General features: G+C 41.5%; 3 protein-coding genes across 7 annotated transcripts in view; 2 read left to right on the top strand and 1 right to left on the bottom strand.

The window, feature by feature from the left end:
- LOC117941930 (protein KIAA0100-like) overlaps window positions 1-1,210 on the top strand; it is an 18,607-nt gene extending 17,397 nt beyond the window's left edge. For all 5 annotated transcript variants that reach the window (XM_034867168.1, XM_034867170.1, XM_034867167.1 and 2 more), the window contains 2 exons: window positions 489-623; window positions 886-1,210. In XM_034867168.1, coding sequence (XP_034723059.1) covers window positions 489-623; window positions 886-1,071 — 321 coding nt within the window. In that variant the 3' untranslated portion in view covers window positions 1,072-1,210. The remainder of the gene's footprint in view (window positions 1-488; window positions 624-885) is intronic.
- A 1,168-nt stretch (window positions 1,211-2,378) lies between these two features.
- On the top strand, window positions 2,379-7,529 carry rskra (ribosomal protein S6 kinase related a). Its single transcript, XM_034867973.1, has 12 exons — window positions 2,379-2,481; window positions 3,319-3,561; window positions 3,895-3,978; window positions 4,068-4,136; window positions 4,756-4,825; window positions 5,367-5,474; window positions 5,979-6,019; window positions 6,105-6,132; window positions 6,436-6,525; window positions 6,789-6,877; window positions 6,967-7,077; window positions 7,174-7,529. Exons 1-12 carry the CDS (start codon window positions 2,452-2,454, stop codon window positions 7,408-7,410), a joined length of 1,200 nt encoding a protein of 399 aa, XP_034723864.1. The 5' UTR covers window positions 2,379-2,451; the 3' UTR covers window positions 7,411-7,529.
- Window positions 7,530-10,649: 3,120 nt separating this feature from the next.
- Window positions 10,650-11,201, bottom strand: LOC117942069 (zinc finger BED domain-containing protein RICESLEEPER 1-like). The gene has a single exon (XM_034867374.1). It carries the CDS (start codon window positions 11,193-11,195, stop codon window positions 10,773-10,775), a length of 423 nt encoding a protein of 140 aa, XP_034723265.1. The 5' UTR covers window positions 11,196-11,201; the 3' UTR covers window positions 10,650-10,772.
- Window positions 11,202-13,365: the final 2,164 nt, after the last annotated feature.

Here is a 13,365-nt window from a genome sequence, read left to right as displayed (position 1 = left end):
TGGAAAAAGCAGCTCCTAACAAGCTGATTAATGTGCTGCTCCATCGACATCGCTCCATCCATAAAGACACCCAGGTTGTTAATATTGTCTGTCTGTTTGGTGCTCATCAGGTAGTGTGCAGTGGGTTTACCTTACTCATATTATTATACTCATACTCATATATTACTCATATTGATGTATTTAGAAGCTGAAGAGCAAGATATTTCCCTTCTAAACCAAAAATGGAGCTAAAAGCAAGAGTTACATCCACCAGGTGGACACACACAAAACCACACACACACACACACACACACACACACACACAACTCCAGATGAATGAAAACTATAGCAACTGTTTGCTATCAAGTTCACCATTTTAATCTAAAAGACTTTTACAGATTGCTTCTGATGTCCAAAAGGCAAAAAAAACCATCAGTTATTGTAGGTTTAATTGACTTTTTTTCATTGACAAACTGATGTTTGGCTTTATTTAAATCCCCCTTCTTCAGGGAGAGAAGAGTAGCGTGGACTGGAAGGACCTGAACCTGGTTCTGCCCTGTTTGGAGTACCATAACAATACCTGGACGTGGCTTGACTTTGCCATGGCTGTGAAAAGGGACAGCCGGAAAGCGCTTGTAGCACAGGTACACAACATTTATGACTTTGACTCTCCTCTGCTTATCAAATGATCACTGCGTGAAACCCACATTATGCTGAGACCCCGAGCTATTGTTAAGTTCTTTCAGCAGTTTAAAATAATCCTTCCTTGCAGACAGCGTGCTGTCAGTTGTTAAAATCAATTTACTATTGCCGAGAATGACTAGGAGCTAAAGACAACATACATTCGCCCTGACATTGAAAAATTCAGTTTATCTGAACTTGTTCTTATTGCTCCTGGTTGCTCAGATGATAAAGGAGAAGCTGCGCCTGAAGCCTGCTTCGGGCTCAGACCTGCGGGGGAAGGTGTCTGAAGGGAAGTCGGACAACAGCCTGCAGCAACAGGAGGAGGACGAGAAGGCTCGGCTCCTCATCGGCCTCAGCACTGCAGACAAGAGCTCCAGCAAGAAGAGCATCTTCAGTCGACGCAAGTGAAGCCACAGACACTCGCACATTCAAGTCCGAGCTGGGCTGGATGATCCACTGCAGCAGCTGCCACACTCCCTCAGTACAAGGATCAGGGAAAAACTGCCCTAAGGGGTCCCGACATCAGTTTTGCTTTGTGGATCACAATGCAAAAGGGATACTGTCGAGCATTTCAAATAGTTTATGGGGATACCTTACTGTATAATATGAGCCTGCTGAACTTAAAAGTCTCCTTTTTTTTTTTTTTTTTTTTTTTTAATTACTCTTGATGTGTCTTAGATTTGAGTTTATGGCCAAAATCCCTGCAGGGAACTTTAAACAGCTCCAGGATCTACCAGGGTGCCATTTTGACCAAATATCTATTATCATCTTGTTTGTGTGCCAATAAAATCTCACTCTGCATTTCATACACAAACTGATGACCACTTATGTTGCATTAAATGTAGCGAGGAAGATTGTCAGTGTGTAGCTAGCACTTCCTCTGTTCCCGTTTCCTCTGCTTCTATACATGCAGGACAGAGCACCTTTTCCTGCTGGCTCAGGAACACAGTTCTCTGCTAGAATAAATAGGAGACCGTTGTCTGCTGTTAAAAAAAAAATCTAATAATTTTGAAATGCCATAAGTAAATATATCAGTATATGTTTTATCAATTAAATATATTCTACATGGCTGTATGAGTGTCACTTCGACAGGAAGGCCTTTTCCCAAAAATTATTTTATATTTTTCCTTTAATGAATGCCCTCAGCTTGCTGTTTTACTGTATGTCACCCCAGTGCAATATATCAAAAACAGCCAACTAAATATAATATGCTGTATAATTTCACATGTGGTTTGATGGTATTGTGGCAAAAAAACAGAAAAGAAAATATGTTGCAGTTAAGCTACTAGCCGTGTATGTTTTGTAATTTTATTACTAAAGCACTTTTTATGCAAAGTATTTTGATATTTTTGTAACCCCACGGTTGTTTTCTGTTGAACTGCCTGTATAACCGTGCTGCTAAGCCTGTTCTATTAAATGGATCATATCACAAAAGATTTCTATCAGCTCTGTGATTTATTGTTCATCTGTCAATAAAACGTGTTATAGCCTCTCAGTGGTGTTTGGGTTTTTGGATGGAATAAAAAAAATCAAAGGTCTGTGAGTCGCAAAGTATGGGATAATTTATCATTAATCTGACAGCTTTAACTGGAGCGGAATGACTGTGCAGAGGTCTCTCTCTCTCTCTCTCTCTCTCTCTCTCTTTCTCTCTCTCCCCCTCACACAGAAACACAAAAACACACCAACACGTGGACCAGAGGCTGGAGTGGCCCAGCGACACGGACAAAAAAAAAAGAGAGGAATTTGTTGTTTTTACTCATTTTTGTGTGAAATCCTTTTGGTTTATTTATGGGTAGCGTTGTCAGTAAAAACAGTAAGGTGAGTCTGATTGGATGTATTTACATGCTCATTCATCATGGGTATAGACGTGAGCTAATAAGTAATCAATAGGTTATAAAGATGTTTGCAACAGTGACACAATGTTGTTCTCGTGCATTGGATGTTTTTTCTGAAGCATTTTTAGAAAATGTACAATTAGGTTTCTGTCTTTAAAAGATAGGGAGTGAGATAGAAATAGAGCCATGTCGTGGAGACTCAAATGCACAGATTGTGTATAATCCATTATAAAGGTATTGCCAATAATAGAGCTATTGATGAGTTGTAAGGGATTGACCTTCCTTTCAATCAGTTGCATGATTATCAGTTTAAAATATTATCATTAGAAAATGTGTCTTTTATTTTTTTTACAGTTTAAAACGTCATTTCCTACACAGTTTCTTAGACTGAATCAAGCTGCTGCAGATTTGATGTCTATTTATCTATAAATATATGTGTATGCAGGTGATTACGGAATTGATGATTCATGCATGTAGCCTAGCTTATGAAATCACATACATTTAATCATATGACCATTTTGATTTGATCATTTTGATGTAGCAGATTGTATTACATTTTAAAGGTCATCATGACATGGGCTTTTATATAGACCTTAGTAGTCCCTAATACCATATCTGAAGTCTCTTTCCCAAAAGTATTTAAGGACCTTTAAGTATTTTAATCAAATGCTTATTCATCTGCTAAGTTACTTTAGCTCTGAAATAATGTCGTAAAAAGTGTATAGTATAAAGTGGCATGCAATCAAACTTAAAGAATTTATTAAATTAATTACATTCCACCCCTCATGCTAATATTAAGCATTATTTTTACATTGTCTAGAGAGAGGGAGCAGCAGCTCAGCGTCGACTCAGTCATGGGTTCGTCTCACACGTGGGGGTCTCCATCACACACAGACTCGGACACTCAGCGGTGTATTCTCGGCCTGTGGGACCGGACAGCAGCCCGCCCGTCCCCGCACTCCCGCTGCCTCCAGGGGACACAGAGACAACTCATCCAGCTTCCATCTCTGTCTTTATGCCTGAGTTTCCACATTGTAAACTTCCTGGACGAGATCACTTCCAGGTACCACAACCTACGGCTGCACAATATGAAGAAATTATCTAATTGGGATTATTTTTGACTGATACTGCAATTGCGATATATTTTTGTATTATTATTCTCATTTTCATTTAAAAATATTAAAATGACTGATTTGTAGTGTGATTTTTGCAAGGATCTGTACAATACAAACTGTTTTATTTTTAGTATGTAGGATACAATTTGAAGGACGTCTCTGCAGCACCACACCTTTAACCAAAATGGGGCCCCGCCTGCGATATTGCAGGTGGGGCAGGTTTTTATTTTTATTTTTTTTAAATAAAAGTAGAAACATTGAGATTACATCTGTGCTCACAGATCCTGGGTTTCATAGCCAAAGGCTCATATGGACCCATCCTGAAAGTGAAGGACAGTACTAAAGAGAAGACCTATGCTGTTAAAGTAAGTTCTGCCATGATATGTAGTACTATAGCAACAAGAACAACAGTATAAAGTACTTTTTGTGTACTCATTTACACATTGTTGCACAGGTCCTACCAAAGTCAGAGATCTTGAAGCATGGAGTGCTGGAGCAGTCAAAAGAAGAAGTCATCATTCAGGTATCACGGTGCTAAACTTGCAGTTGTTCCAGTATAGGTAGAAGTACTGTTACTTTACTGTTCTTATGCTTATGTTATGTTATAAGCTGCAACCACATTTGTTGATTGATTGATTAATGGACTGAAAAAACTACTTTGATTATCAATTTATCATTTCAATAAAGATGTGTCGCTTGTTCTTATCATTGCCTATGGTTGTAAATGAATGTTTTTGATTCAAACGAGCAATGTAAGAACATTACTTTGACCTTTAATGATGGCTGCTTTTTCAGAACTACGAATAAATAAATCAGCGAATCAAGGAAATAATCAGGTTAAACTATGACGGAAAGAATTATGAGTTTCAGACCTACTCACATACTTGACTAGAAGTTATATTACTCGACAGTGAAATCTAAATTAAACATTTAAAAATGGCTACTCAAAGTGATGTCCCGACTTGCAGTTATGATCAAAGAACAAAAAGGTAAATGTTTGAATGATGTCTGACGGATTCAGTATTTTTCTGTCCTTACTCTTTTGGACATTCTGTATATCATTTGGATTGTAGGAGGTTCCCTGTCCATCTCTCAGTGTTATTTTCCTTCTCACTCTGTGTGTGTCGACTGTTGAATTGCAGCGGCAGCTCAAACACCCATTCATCCACAATCTGCAGGACTGCTGGCAGGCACAGCGCCATCTCTTCATTAGTGAGTTAATAGTATAAGTATGAACGCTGGCACAGTTCAACCCCTCTTCCCGTGAACTATCCTATTCTTCTTTATGTTTCAGAGAACCTTCTGGTCCCGTAGTACCATAAAGTATGCTCCATCACTCAGTCTGAATAAATCTCAGTGCTAGATATCGAAGAGGTACACTGCCATCTAATGAGAGGGTTGGGTAAAGCTCAGATGCTGAGCGGCCTGCATGACTTCCCAGTGTTTACCAACCATGATCATACAGTACATTGATATCTATCCAGCTAAAGTGAATTAAAAGATAAAACTCAGCCAACAGGATACTAACAAGACAGGTGCATGTGTGGTTCTGACTTGAATTCAACCTTACTTCAATCCTTACTTCTCCATTTTCCTACAGATCAACAGTGTGATGCGCATATCTTTATCTTTATGTTTGGCTTCCCTCCTTTCTGATTTTTTATTTCAGAGGCTGTTGGCCTGTATTAACTCTGTAGATGTTTTAAAACGACAAAAGATGTGTGTGTGTGTGTGTGTGTATTGTCCTCTGCAGTGTGCGACTACTGCAGCATGGGAGACTTGTACACCTACTGGTTACTGAAGGGCCGGTTTGGGGAGGATGTGGTTCGGCTTTTTGCTGCGGAGCTGGGCAGTGCGCTGGGTTAGTATCATCATTTATTACATTAAGAATATGAACTTTAATGTTCAAAAGGCCCACTGTTTCTTATATCGTCTGTCTGAATTTACCTGTATTCAACCTCTGTCTCTGAAACATTATGTTTAGCACCTGTCTCTTTAAGCAGTCTGCTCTGATTGTGCCAGCGTTTTCTGGGATTTCTCTCTCTGCTGTCATTGCAACCGGGGAATGACTGTAACAGCACTGTAGCCGTATTGTTAACTCTTCTTCTTAAAAAAGGGCACTTTGGCCTTGGGAGGAAAAGAGGAAGGCTCAAGCACCCGTCGCAACACCCCCCCCCCCCAGTAAAATTCTGACATCACAACCTTACAGAAGTCCTGATGGCTTGTTTAAATGGTACTTTAATTGTATTTTATCATGGTGACCTGGTGACCTTTAGACACAGACATCAGGTTAGAGTTGGATGCTGTGTTAAAAGAGAATTTAAACATGAACATGTTCCCTCTGTCTTTTGTTTGTGATTTCTAGGATTTCTGCATGACTTAGGGATCATACACAGAGATGTAAAGGTATAATCTTTGATATGTACTGTCCGTATCCATATATGTGTGTATTTATAACGTTTTATGATAATAATTGTACTCTTTTTTTCAGATGGATAACATTCTTTTAAGTGATCAAGGTAATGCTTGCTAACCTCTGGCTTGTTAAAACAGTCATTTTGGTCATTAGATTAATTGTGTTAACCTTGTTAATCTTCAAAGAAAGAATTGCCACAGCAATAATATGACCAACGCACAAACTACCACACATCCTAGTAGGACATGGGTGTTACTCATAAGCCTGCCACTAAATTAAAAAAACAATGCAAATACAATTAATCACTTAATGAGAAAAACTCTGACCATAAGCGAACATTCAAGATTCTTCATCAAATAGTGTGTAGTGCTACATCAGTTTCAGCAAGTTATTTTCAATCATTTAGGTCACCTTCGTCTCTCTGATTTTGGACTCTCGTGGCGGTTGAAACGAGGAGGAAGGGCATTTACGATATGTGGGACCATGCAATACATGGGTGAGATTTAGTTTCATGTTCTCATTTGGAGAGAAGTGTCATTTGTGACTGTTTGAGCTACATTTTGTATGCTTCACATTCCAACATTGGAGCCCCAGCTGCCTTCTGCTCCCATTGGATTCAGTTAACCCAGTTATGAATGTGATGCACCTGTGACGCAAATTGTATGGTGTTTGTTGCTCCACTATGCTGCATTTTATGTCTTTTGGATTCTACCATTTCATTGTCTGAGTTATGTTTGTTTTCCCATTCTGTCTGAACAGCTCCTGAAGTTTTAAGTGGGGGTCCGTACAACCACGCGGCGGACTGGTGGTCTTTTGGCATTACGTTGTTTTCACTGGTGACAGGAGAGGTGACGGCACATAAACCTAATGTTTTAATAGCTTAATCATTGGTTATTGGGGTTTGTGTACATCTGTCTAAGCAGCTTTCTTTTTGCAGTTTCCAGTACCTGCAGAGCCGGATCATAGAACCATGTTGAACACTGTCACAGAGTATCCTTATGTCCTACCTGAGACCTTCAGCTCTGCTCTCATCTTACTGCTCACCGAGGTGTGTTAACGTGATTCTCCACTCTTTGATGTGCACTCTCCCTCTGATGGAAATATTAACATATGTATCTGTTTCAATTCCTCTTAATCAATGTAGCTTCTGTGCAAGAACCCATTGAACCGGCTTCGTAACCTGGAGCGTTTCAAGATGCAGGCCTTCTTTCGTGGCACATCGTTCGACTCTCTCATCCTTCAAAAGATGCCCGTTCAAGTCATTCTGGAGCTCAGAACTCATCCTGATTGGACATCCAAAGCCATGAGAGGCCTTTCATTGGACTACTTTGCTAACTTTGACTGCGATAAAATCCTTAATTCTCCGACAACTTCCACCTAAAAGTCTCCAACCTTGGCCAACACGGACCTGAGCCCAGCTACAGAGCAGGCTTGTAAAGCATAAGACTAGACTATGTTTCTATGAAACTCTGCAGATAAAGAACATTTCTCTGATGTCTCTGTGTCACCTCTAAGGACTTTGCTTTTTTGTTTTGTTATTAAAGTATTTATTTCAGTGCTGTCAAACGATTAAAATATTAAATCACGATTAATCACAATAATTTCATAGTTAACTCGCAATTAATCACACATTTTTACCTATTCTCAATGGTACGGCAATGTATTTAAACATCAAAACAGATGCGTGAGATAAAGCTGTTTCCACACACACAGGTAACTCACTTGTTCCTCGCCAAAAGTTTGAAATCGTTTTAACGTTATTGTGCAATCTTGCTTCTATTTTCACCTGTTGCTGAGAAATGTACATTAACAGCCCATGGTCTCTTTTTGTAGCATACCTGCAGCAAGCTTCTTTGTAGTAGCTAAATGTAAAAAAACATTATGGAGCGGCAATTGCTATTTGTTTTATATGTATCAGTGGCATTTAGTAGATGTGTTGAGATGCAAAAGAGTTCCTCAACACCGCCTCTGTTGCCCCGCATTGTGCTGCTTCAGGTCAGCGGTAGCTGGTGGTTCAGTCAGAATACTGTAGGTGACTCTCAGCCGGGGAGAGGGCACTGCAAGCTTTGGGTTGAGATTAAGGTTAAGTAAGTGGAGAAAAGACTAGTGTGCGGCGTGCCTGTTGTTTTGTTTCCGGTCTAGCTAGATCCGGTGTGGTGTGGTAGTTTTTCTAACATTACTAGTTGTGTGAAAAAACTACAAATTTTACCAGGCCAAAAAGAACATTAATCTTGCGATAAAAACAAATTAACACCGTTAAAATGGGTTTGCGTTAACGCCGTCGTAGAGGCTAAGCCCAAGCTTTAACCCCATGATGGGCCTTTCCACGGGTAGAGTAACTGACGCACTTTTGACCTTTTTTGATCAATGAAAGTCCAAGTCATATTTGCAATTAACACCATTGGTTCTATTCCTTTCCATGAGATATAAGTTAATAGTCCAGAGCAATTACTGCTTTTATGTATGCTTATGTGGTGTTGCTGTGCGTGTGTGTCTGTGTGTAGCCGTGTGGTCAAAAAACTGTATGTGCTTCCGGGTTGCACCCGAGGAACCAACGATTGGTTCCTATTTATACAAAGGGCACTAATGGGCTCTTACAGCTGTTAATAACGCAGTTAACTGACAGCAATAATTTATTCATTTTTCATCAAATACTACAAACAACTTGACATCAAAACTCAAAACAAAACACAAAAAGGCAGTCGAAACTACACAACATGTGTACTACAATGTGTAGTTCATTATCTTGAAGTTTGTCTAGTCACATGCTTAATGTATCAAGCCCTTAAAGGTGCACTAGTTGATGTTGGGTGACGTTCTTCTTGTTGACCGTGAAGGTATTTTTAAACAAAACGAGACTATTCCCCCACCCCCAAATCCTTCTGGTCGGGTATTGGATGGAACGCTTTTTGTGTATGCCTTGTGGTGCAGGTGGGCATATATATATATTTTTTTGCAGTTTTCAGACCCTGGGCTGTCTACAGAGACCGAGATTTTTTTCATGGAGCTGTTATTACAGTGTGTTCTGGGGACAAGCAGCTAGCAGATAGTGAGAAGATGTTTTTTACAGTGTTTTCTGGGGACAGGCAGCTGGCAAATAGTGAGGGGATGTTTTTTACAGTGTTTTCTGGGGACAGGCAGCTAGCAGATAGTGAGGAGATGGTTTTTTTACAGTATGTTCTGGAGACAGGCAGCTAGCAGATAGTGAGGAGATATTTTTAGATAGATAGATAGATAGATAGATATTTATTGATCCCAAAAAAATGGGAAATTACAGTGTTACAGCAGCACACAAAATATACATACATACAATATACATGAAATTATAATAATTATAATAACAAAATATAATAATAAAATAAAAGAATGTAAGAACAAATATTTAAGTATATACAAGATCGGAAAAACAAAATGTGCAACTGTTTAAATATAAGTATGCTAAAAAATGTAAATGAACCAATCGTTCCGGTTGCCCTTATTGCAATATTGTGGTGTCTCAGAGTGTCATCTAGCACCCAGGGATGAAGTGTTGAAGAGTTTTATTGTCTGTGGTAGGAATGATTTCCTGTAGCGGTCCGTGCGGCATTTAAACTGTCGGAGCCTCTTAGAGAAGCTGCTCCTCCGTTGGACCAGTGTGGGGTGGAGAGGGTGGTCAGGGTTATCCATGATAGATAACAGTTTGTTCAGTGACCTCCTCTCCACCACAGCTTCAAATGTGTCCTGTTTGCAGCCGATCACGGAGCCAGCCTTCCTGATCAGTTTGTTCAGTCTGTTTTTATCACTGGCTCCGATTCTGCTGCCCCGGCAGATGATGGAGGAGAACAGAGCGCTGGCCACAACAGACTGGTAGAAGATCTCCAACATCCTGCTGCACATGTTGAAGCATCTCAGCTTCCTCAGGAAATAGAGTCTGCTCATCCCCTTCTTGTAAACAGCAGTACTGTTGACCTTCCAGTTCAGCCTGCTGTCGATGTTGACACCCAGGTATCTGTAATCCTCCACCATGTCCACGTCACCTCCCAGGATGCAAAGGGGCTGCGGAGGCGTTCCCTTCCTCCTTTTACAGTGTGTTCTGGGGACAGGCAGGTCGCGGATCGTGAGGAGATGCTTTTTTACAGTGTGTTCTGGAGACAGGCAGCTAGCAGATAGTGAGGAGATGTTTTTACAGTGTGTTCTGGGGACAGACAGCTAGCAGACAGTGAGGAGATTTTTTTTACAGTGTTTTCTAGTAGAATGCGGATCGGGCCGGATTTTTCTGTCCGAGCCCGGCCCGCGTCCGACAAAGCAGTAACCGAACCCGACCCGAGCCCGACAGGCATTAAGATATTTATGTCCGAGCGCGACCCTAGCCCGACACAGTTAAAATTGCATTTGTTTCTCATACTAATGACACATGTACGTTTGTTTGTGTGGAAAGCCCGCTTTTATTAAGCAATTGTAGGAAGGCATTCGTTAATGTCAACAGATGAGCGCATCAATGCACAAGGGGCAACAAGCGGCATTAACACAGGCGCGCACAAGAGGCCCAATCATAGCCAATTGAAATTCAATTAACATAGCCCTATCAAAAATGGGCAAAGCTAACAGAACAAAATCCAAAAAATAACACAACAGAAATATCCCCAGCGATAACATTAACGTATCACAAATGGAGCTTATTGACATGAAAATCACTCTTACCATTTTCCTCGAAAACTGTATAGACTAAACTGCAACATGGGATCTATTTACATAATCCATTCATCAAAGTTTAGGCCAATCCATGTTCTTATGCAGAAAAAGGATTGCATCAACGGTGGATGGCTTCAAGGCTGTCCTCCTCTGCTCGATGGCCCTGCCAGCAGCGCTGAAGTTGCGCTCACTGCTACTGCTGCTGGCTGGAATGGCAAGGATGCCGCGGGCAAGGACACTAAGCTTCGGGTAGTTGAGTTGCTGATCTCTCCACCAGCCCAAAACATCTCTGTCATCCTGCATTGCGTGATTATGAGTCGAGTACATCTTGACTTTGTCCGTGGCATCTGCCACAGGTACATTTTCCCACTCCTCAAAGTCAACTGCAGCTTTCTTGGGCGCAGGTCCTTCAGTGGTGGCCTCCTCAGTATGGAGGTCACTGAGCTGTCTCCGAACCTCCAGGTGAAGGTTGTCTCTCTCTGAAGAGGACAACATTCGGAGCTGGCTCTATTTAGGTTAAAGGAAAGTTGCAATTTTTGGGAGTTCTTGGATCTCCACTTTACGCAAAATCCAACTGAGATGCCGCTCGCGGATGATGGCTTGATGGGGGCTGTCAGTCGTCTTTCTGTTGCAGTGACGCTTCAGTCTCTCAAACCACAGAAACACCAGGTTTATGGTTGGGTACTGGTCCCCTTCAAGTTCACGCTGGGCATCATAAAATGGTTGCAGGAACTCGACAAGAAAGTCAAGGACATCTGGAGATATGGCATCGATCCGCCAGCCCTCTGCAAGCTCATCTAGTTTTTAGTGTAGTTCTTGATAAACCGAGCGGACAGAATTTAAGGTCAGATATACCGTGCTAAACCTCGTGTCTGCCATTTGGATGACTGTTTTTGACAGCAAAGTTGCCATGCCCGTCTTTTTGACATACTTGACCAGTGACTTCGTAGCTTGCAGAGTCTTGGCAACAGTCGGGGCATCTTGGGTCAGTTGTGTGGGGTCCAGGGCGTGTCGCATCACCGTATTATAAAGGTGATCCTGGCAGTCTAGTCTTCGATATGATCTGAGGGCACTGATGATGTTTGAGTCTTGGTCTGTCACCCTCACCACTTTATTCAGCAGACTCATATCCAGGCCATACTGCGTTAGAAGTCTGATGATTTCTCTCTTAATATTCTCCCCTGTCTTAGACTCTTCCAGTGGGAATGCAGCTGTTGTCAATACGGTGCTTATCATTTTAAATGTTCGGGTCACAAAATGGCAAGTGATGGTCATGTAACTTAGTTTGTGATAATCCTCCATCCAGATATCCGTTGTCATTCCGATGTAATTCACCTCAGTCAGAATGCCATTTATCTGGTCAACCAGCTTTGTGCGTTTCTCTGTTGCCAGCTCACGGCACCGTTTTGACACAGTGGTGGGGTCAGGCAGTAGGCCCTACGTCCTGGGCTGCCACTGAACCATATGTAGCACCGACGTTAATAAGCTGCTGGGCCAACTCAATGAAACCCCTTCCTTCGATGGAACGAAATGGCCTTATGTCTTTACAGCAGTACTCAACGCATTTTTCATTCAGTTTTTGTTTGGCTTGCTGAGGGATTTTTCTTGAGGTAGGCCTACCAGTAAAGGCAGTGATGCTCGGCTGCAGTAGCCCAGGTGACTTACAAACTCTATCCACGTGACGCTGCAGGGCGGAATTCCCGGTCCTCTTGCTATCATATGTCATGAGAACTCCACTTCATCACTATCGGCCTTGACAACTAAGTAGAAATACTTCCACACAGCTGACTTTCCTTCGTTTTCAATAGTTTTAAAATCTCCTGCGGCCAACTTCTTTTTAACATCTTCCATCGTTGCGCTGCCACATGTAGCTTAATACGCACGTCTTTCGTTGTCACAGCTAGTTTAACAAATTTCTGCACACAGGAAGACGGATGTTTGACATTTATTTTAATCCAAAAACGAACATTTGCATCAGGTGAAACATGCCCAATGGTTACCTACATAATAAGCTGTTTTAAATTCAAAATGTTCAATGCCTTATCTCGCTGATGTGACCGAGCCCGACCCGAACCCAAGCATCCTTTCTAAAAATCTGTTCGAACCCGTCGGGTCCTGTCGGATCCCGTCGGGCTCGGGTCGGGTATCCATCCTCTATTTTCTAGGGATAGGCAGCTAGCAGATAGTGAGGAGATGTTTTTTACAGTGTTTTCTGGGGACAGGCAGCTAGAAGTTAGTGAGGAGATGTGTTTTTACAGTGTTTTCTGGGGACAGGCAGCTAGCAGATAGTGAGGAGATGTTTTTTTTACAGTGTTTTCTGGGGAAAGGCAGCTGGCAAATAGTCAGGAGATGTTTTTTACAGTGTTTTCTGCGGACAGGCAGCTGGCAAATAGTGAAAAGATGTTTTTTACCGTGTTTTCTGGGGACAGGCAGGTCGCGGATCGTGAGGAGATGTTTTTTTACAGTGTGTTGTGGGGACAGGCCGCTAACAGATAGTGAGGAGATGTTATTTTACAGTGTGTTCTGGAGACAGGCAGCTAGCAGATAGTGAGGAGATGTTTTTTTACAGTGTGTTCTGGGGGCAGGTAGCTAGCAGATAGTGAGGAGATGTTTTTTACAGTGTTTTCTGGGGAAAGGCAGCTGGTAAATACTGAGGAGATGTTTT

Source organism: Etheostoma cragini, chromosome 3 (assembly GCF_013103735.1).
Source record: "Etheostoma cragini isolate CJK2018 chromosome 3, CSU_Ecrag_1.0, whole genome shotgun sequence".
Classification (NCBI taxonomy): domain Eukaryota; kingdom Metazoa; phylum Chordata; class Actinopteri; order Perciformes; family Percidae; genus Etheostoma; species Etheostoma cragini.
Note: the sequence above shows the minus strand (reverse complement) of the source record. Positions and strands in the feature narration are given on the sequence as shown.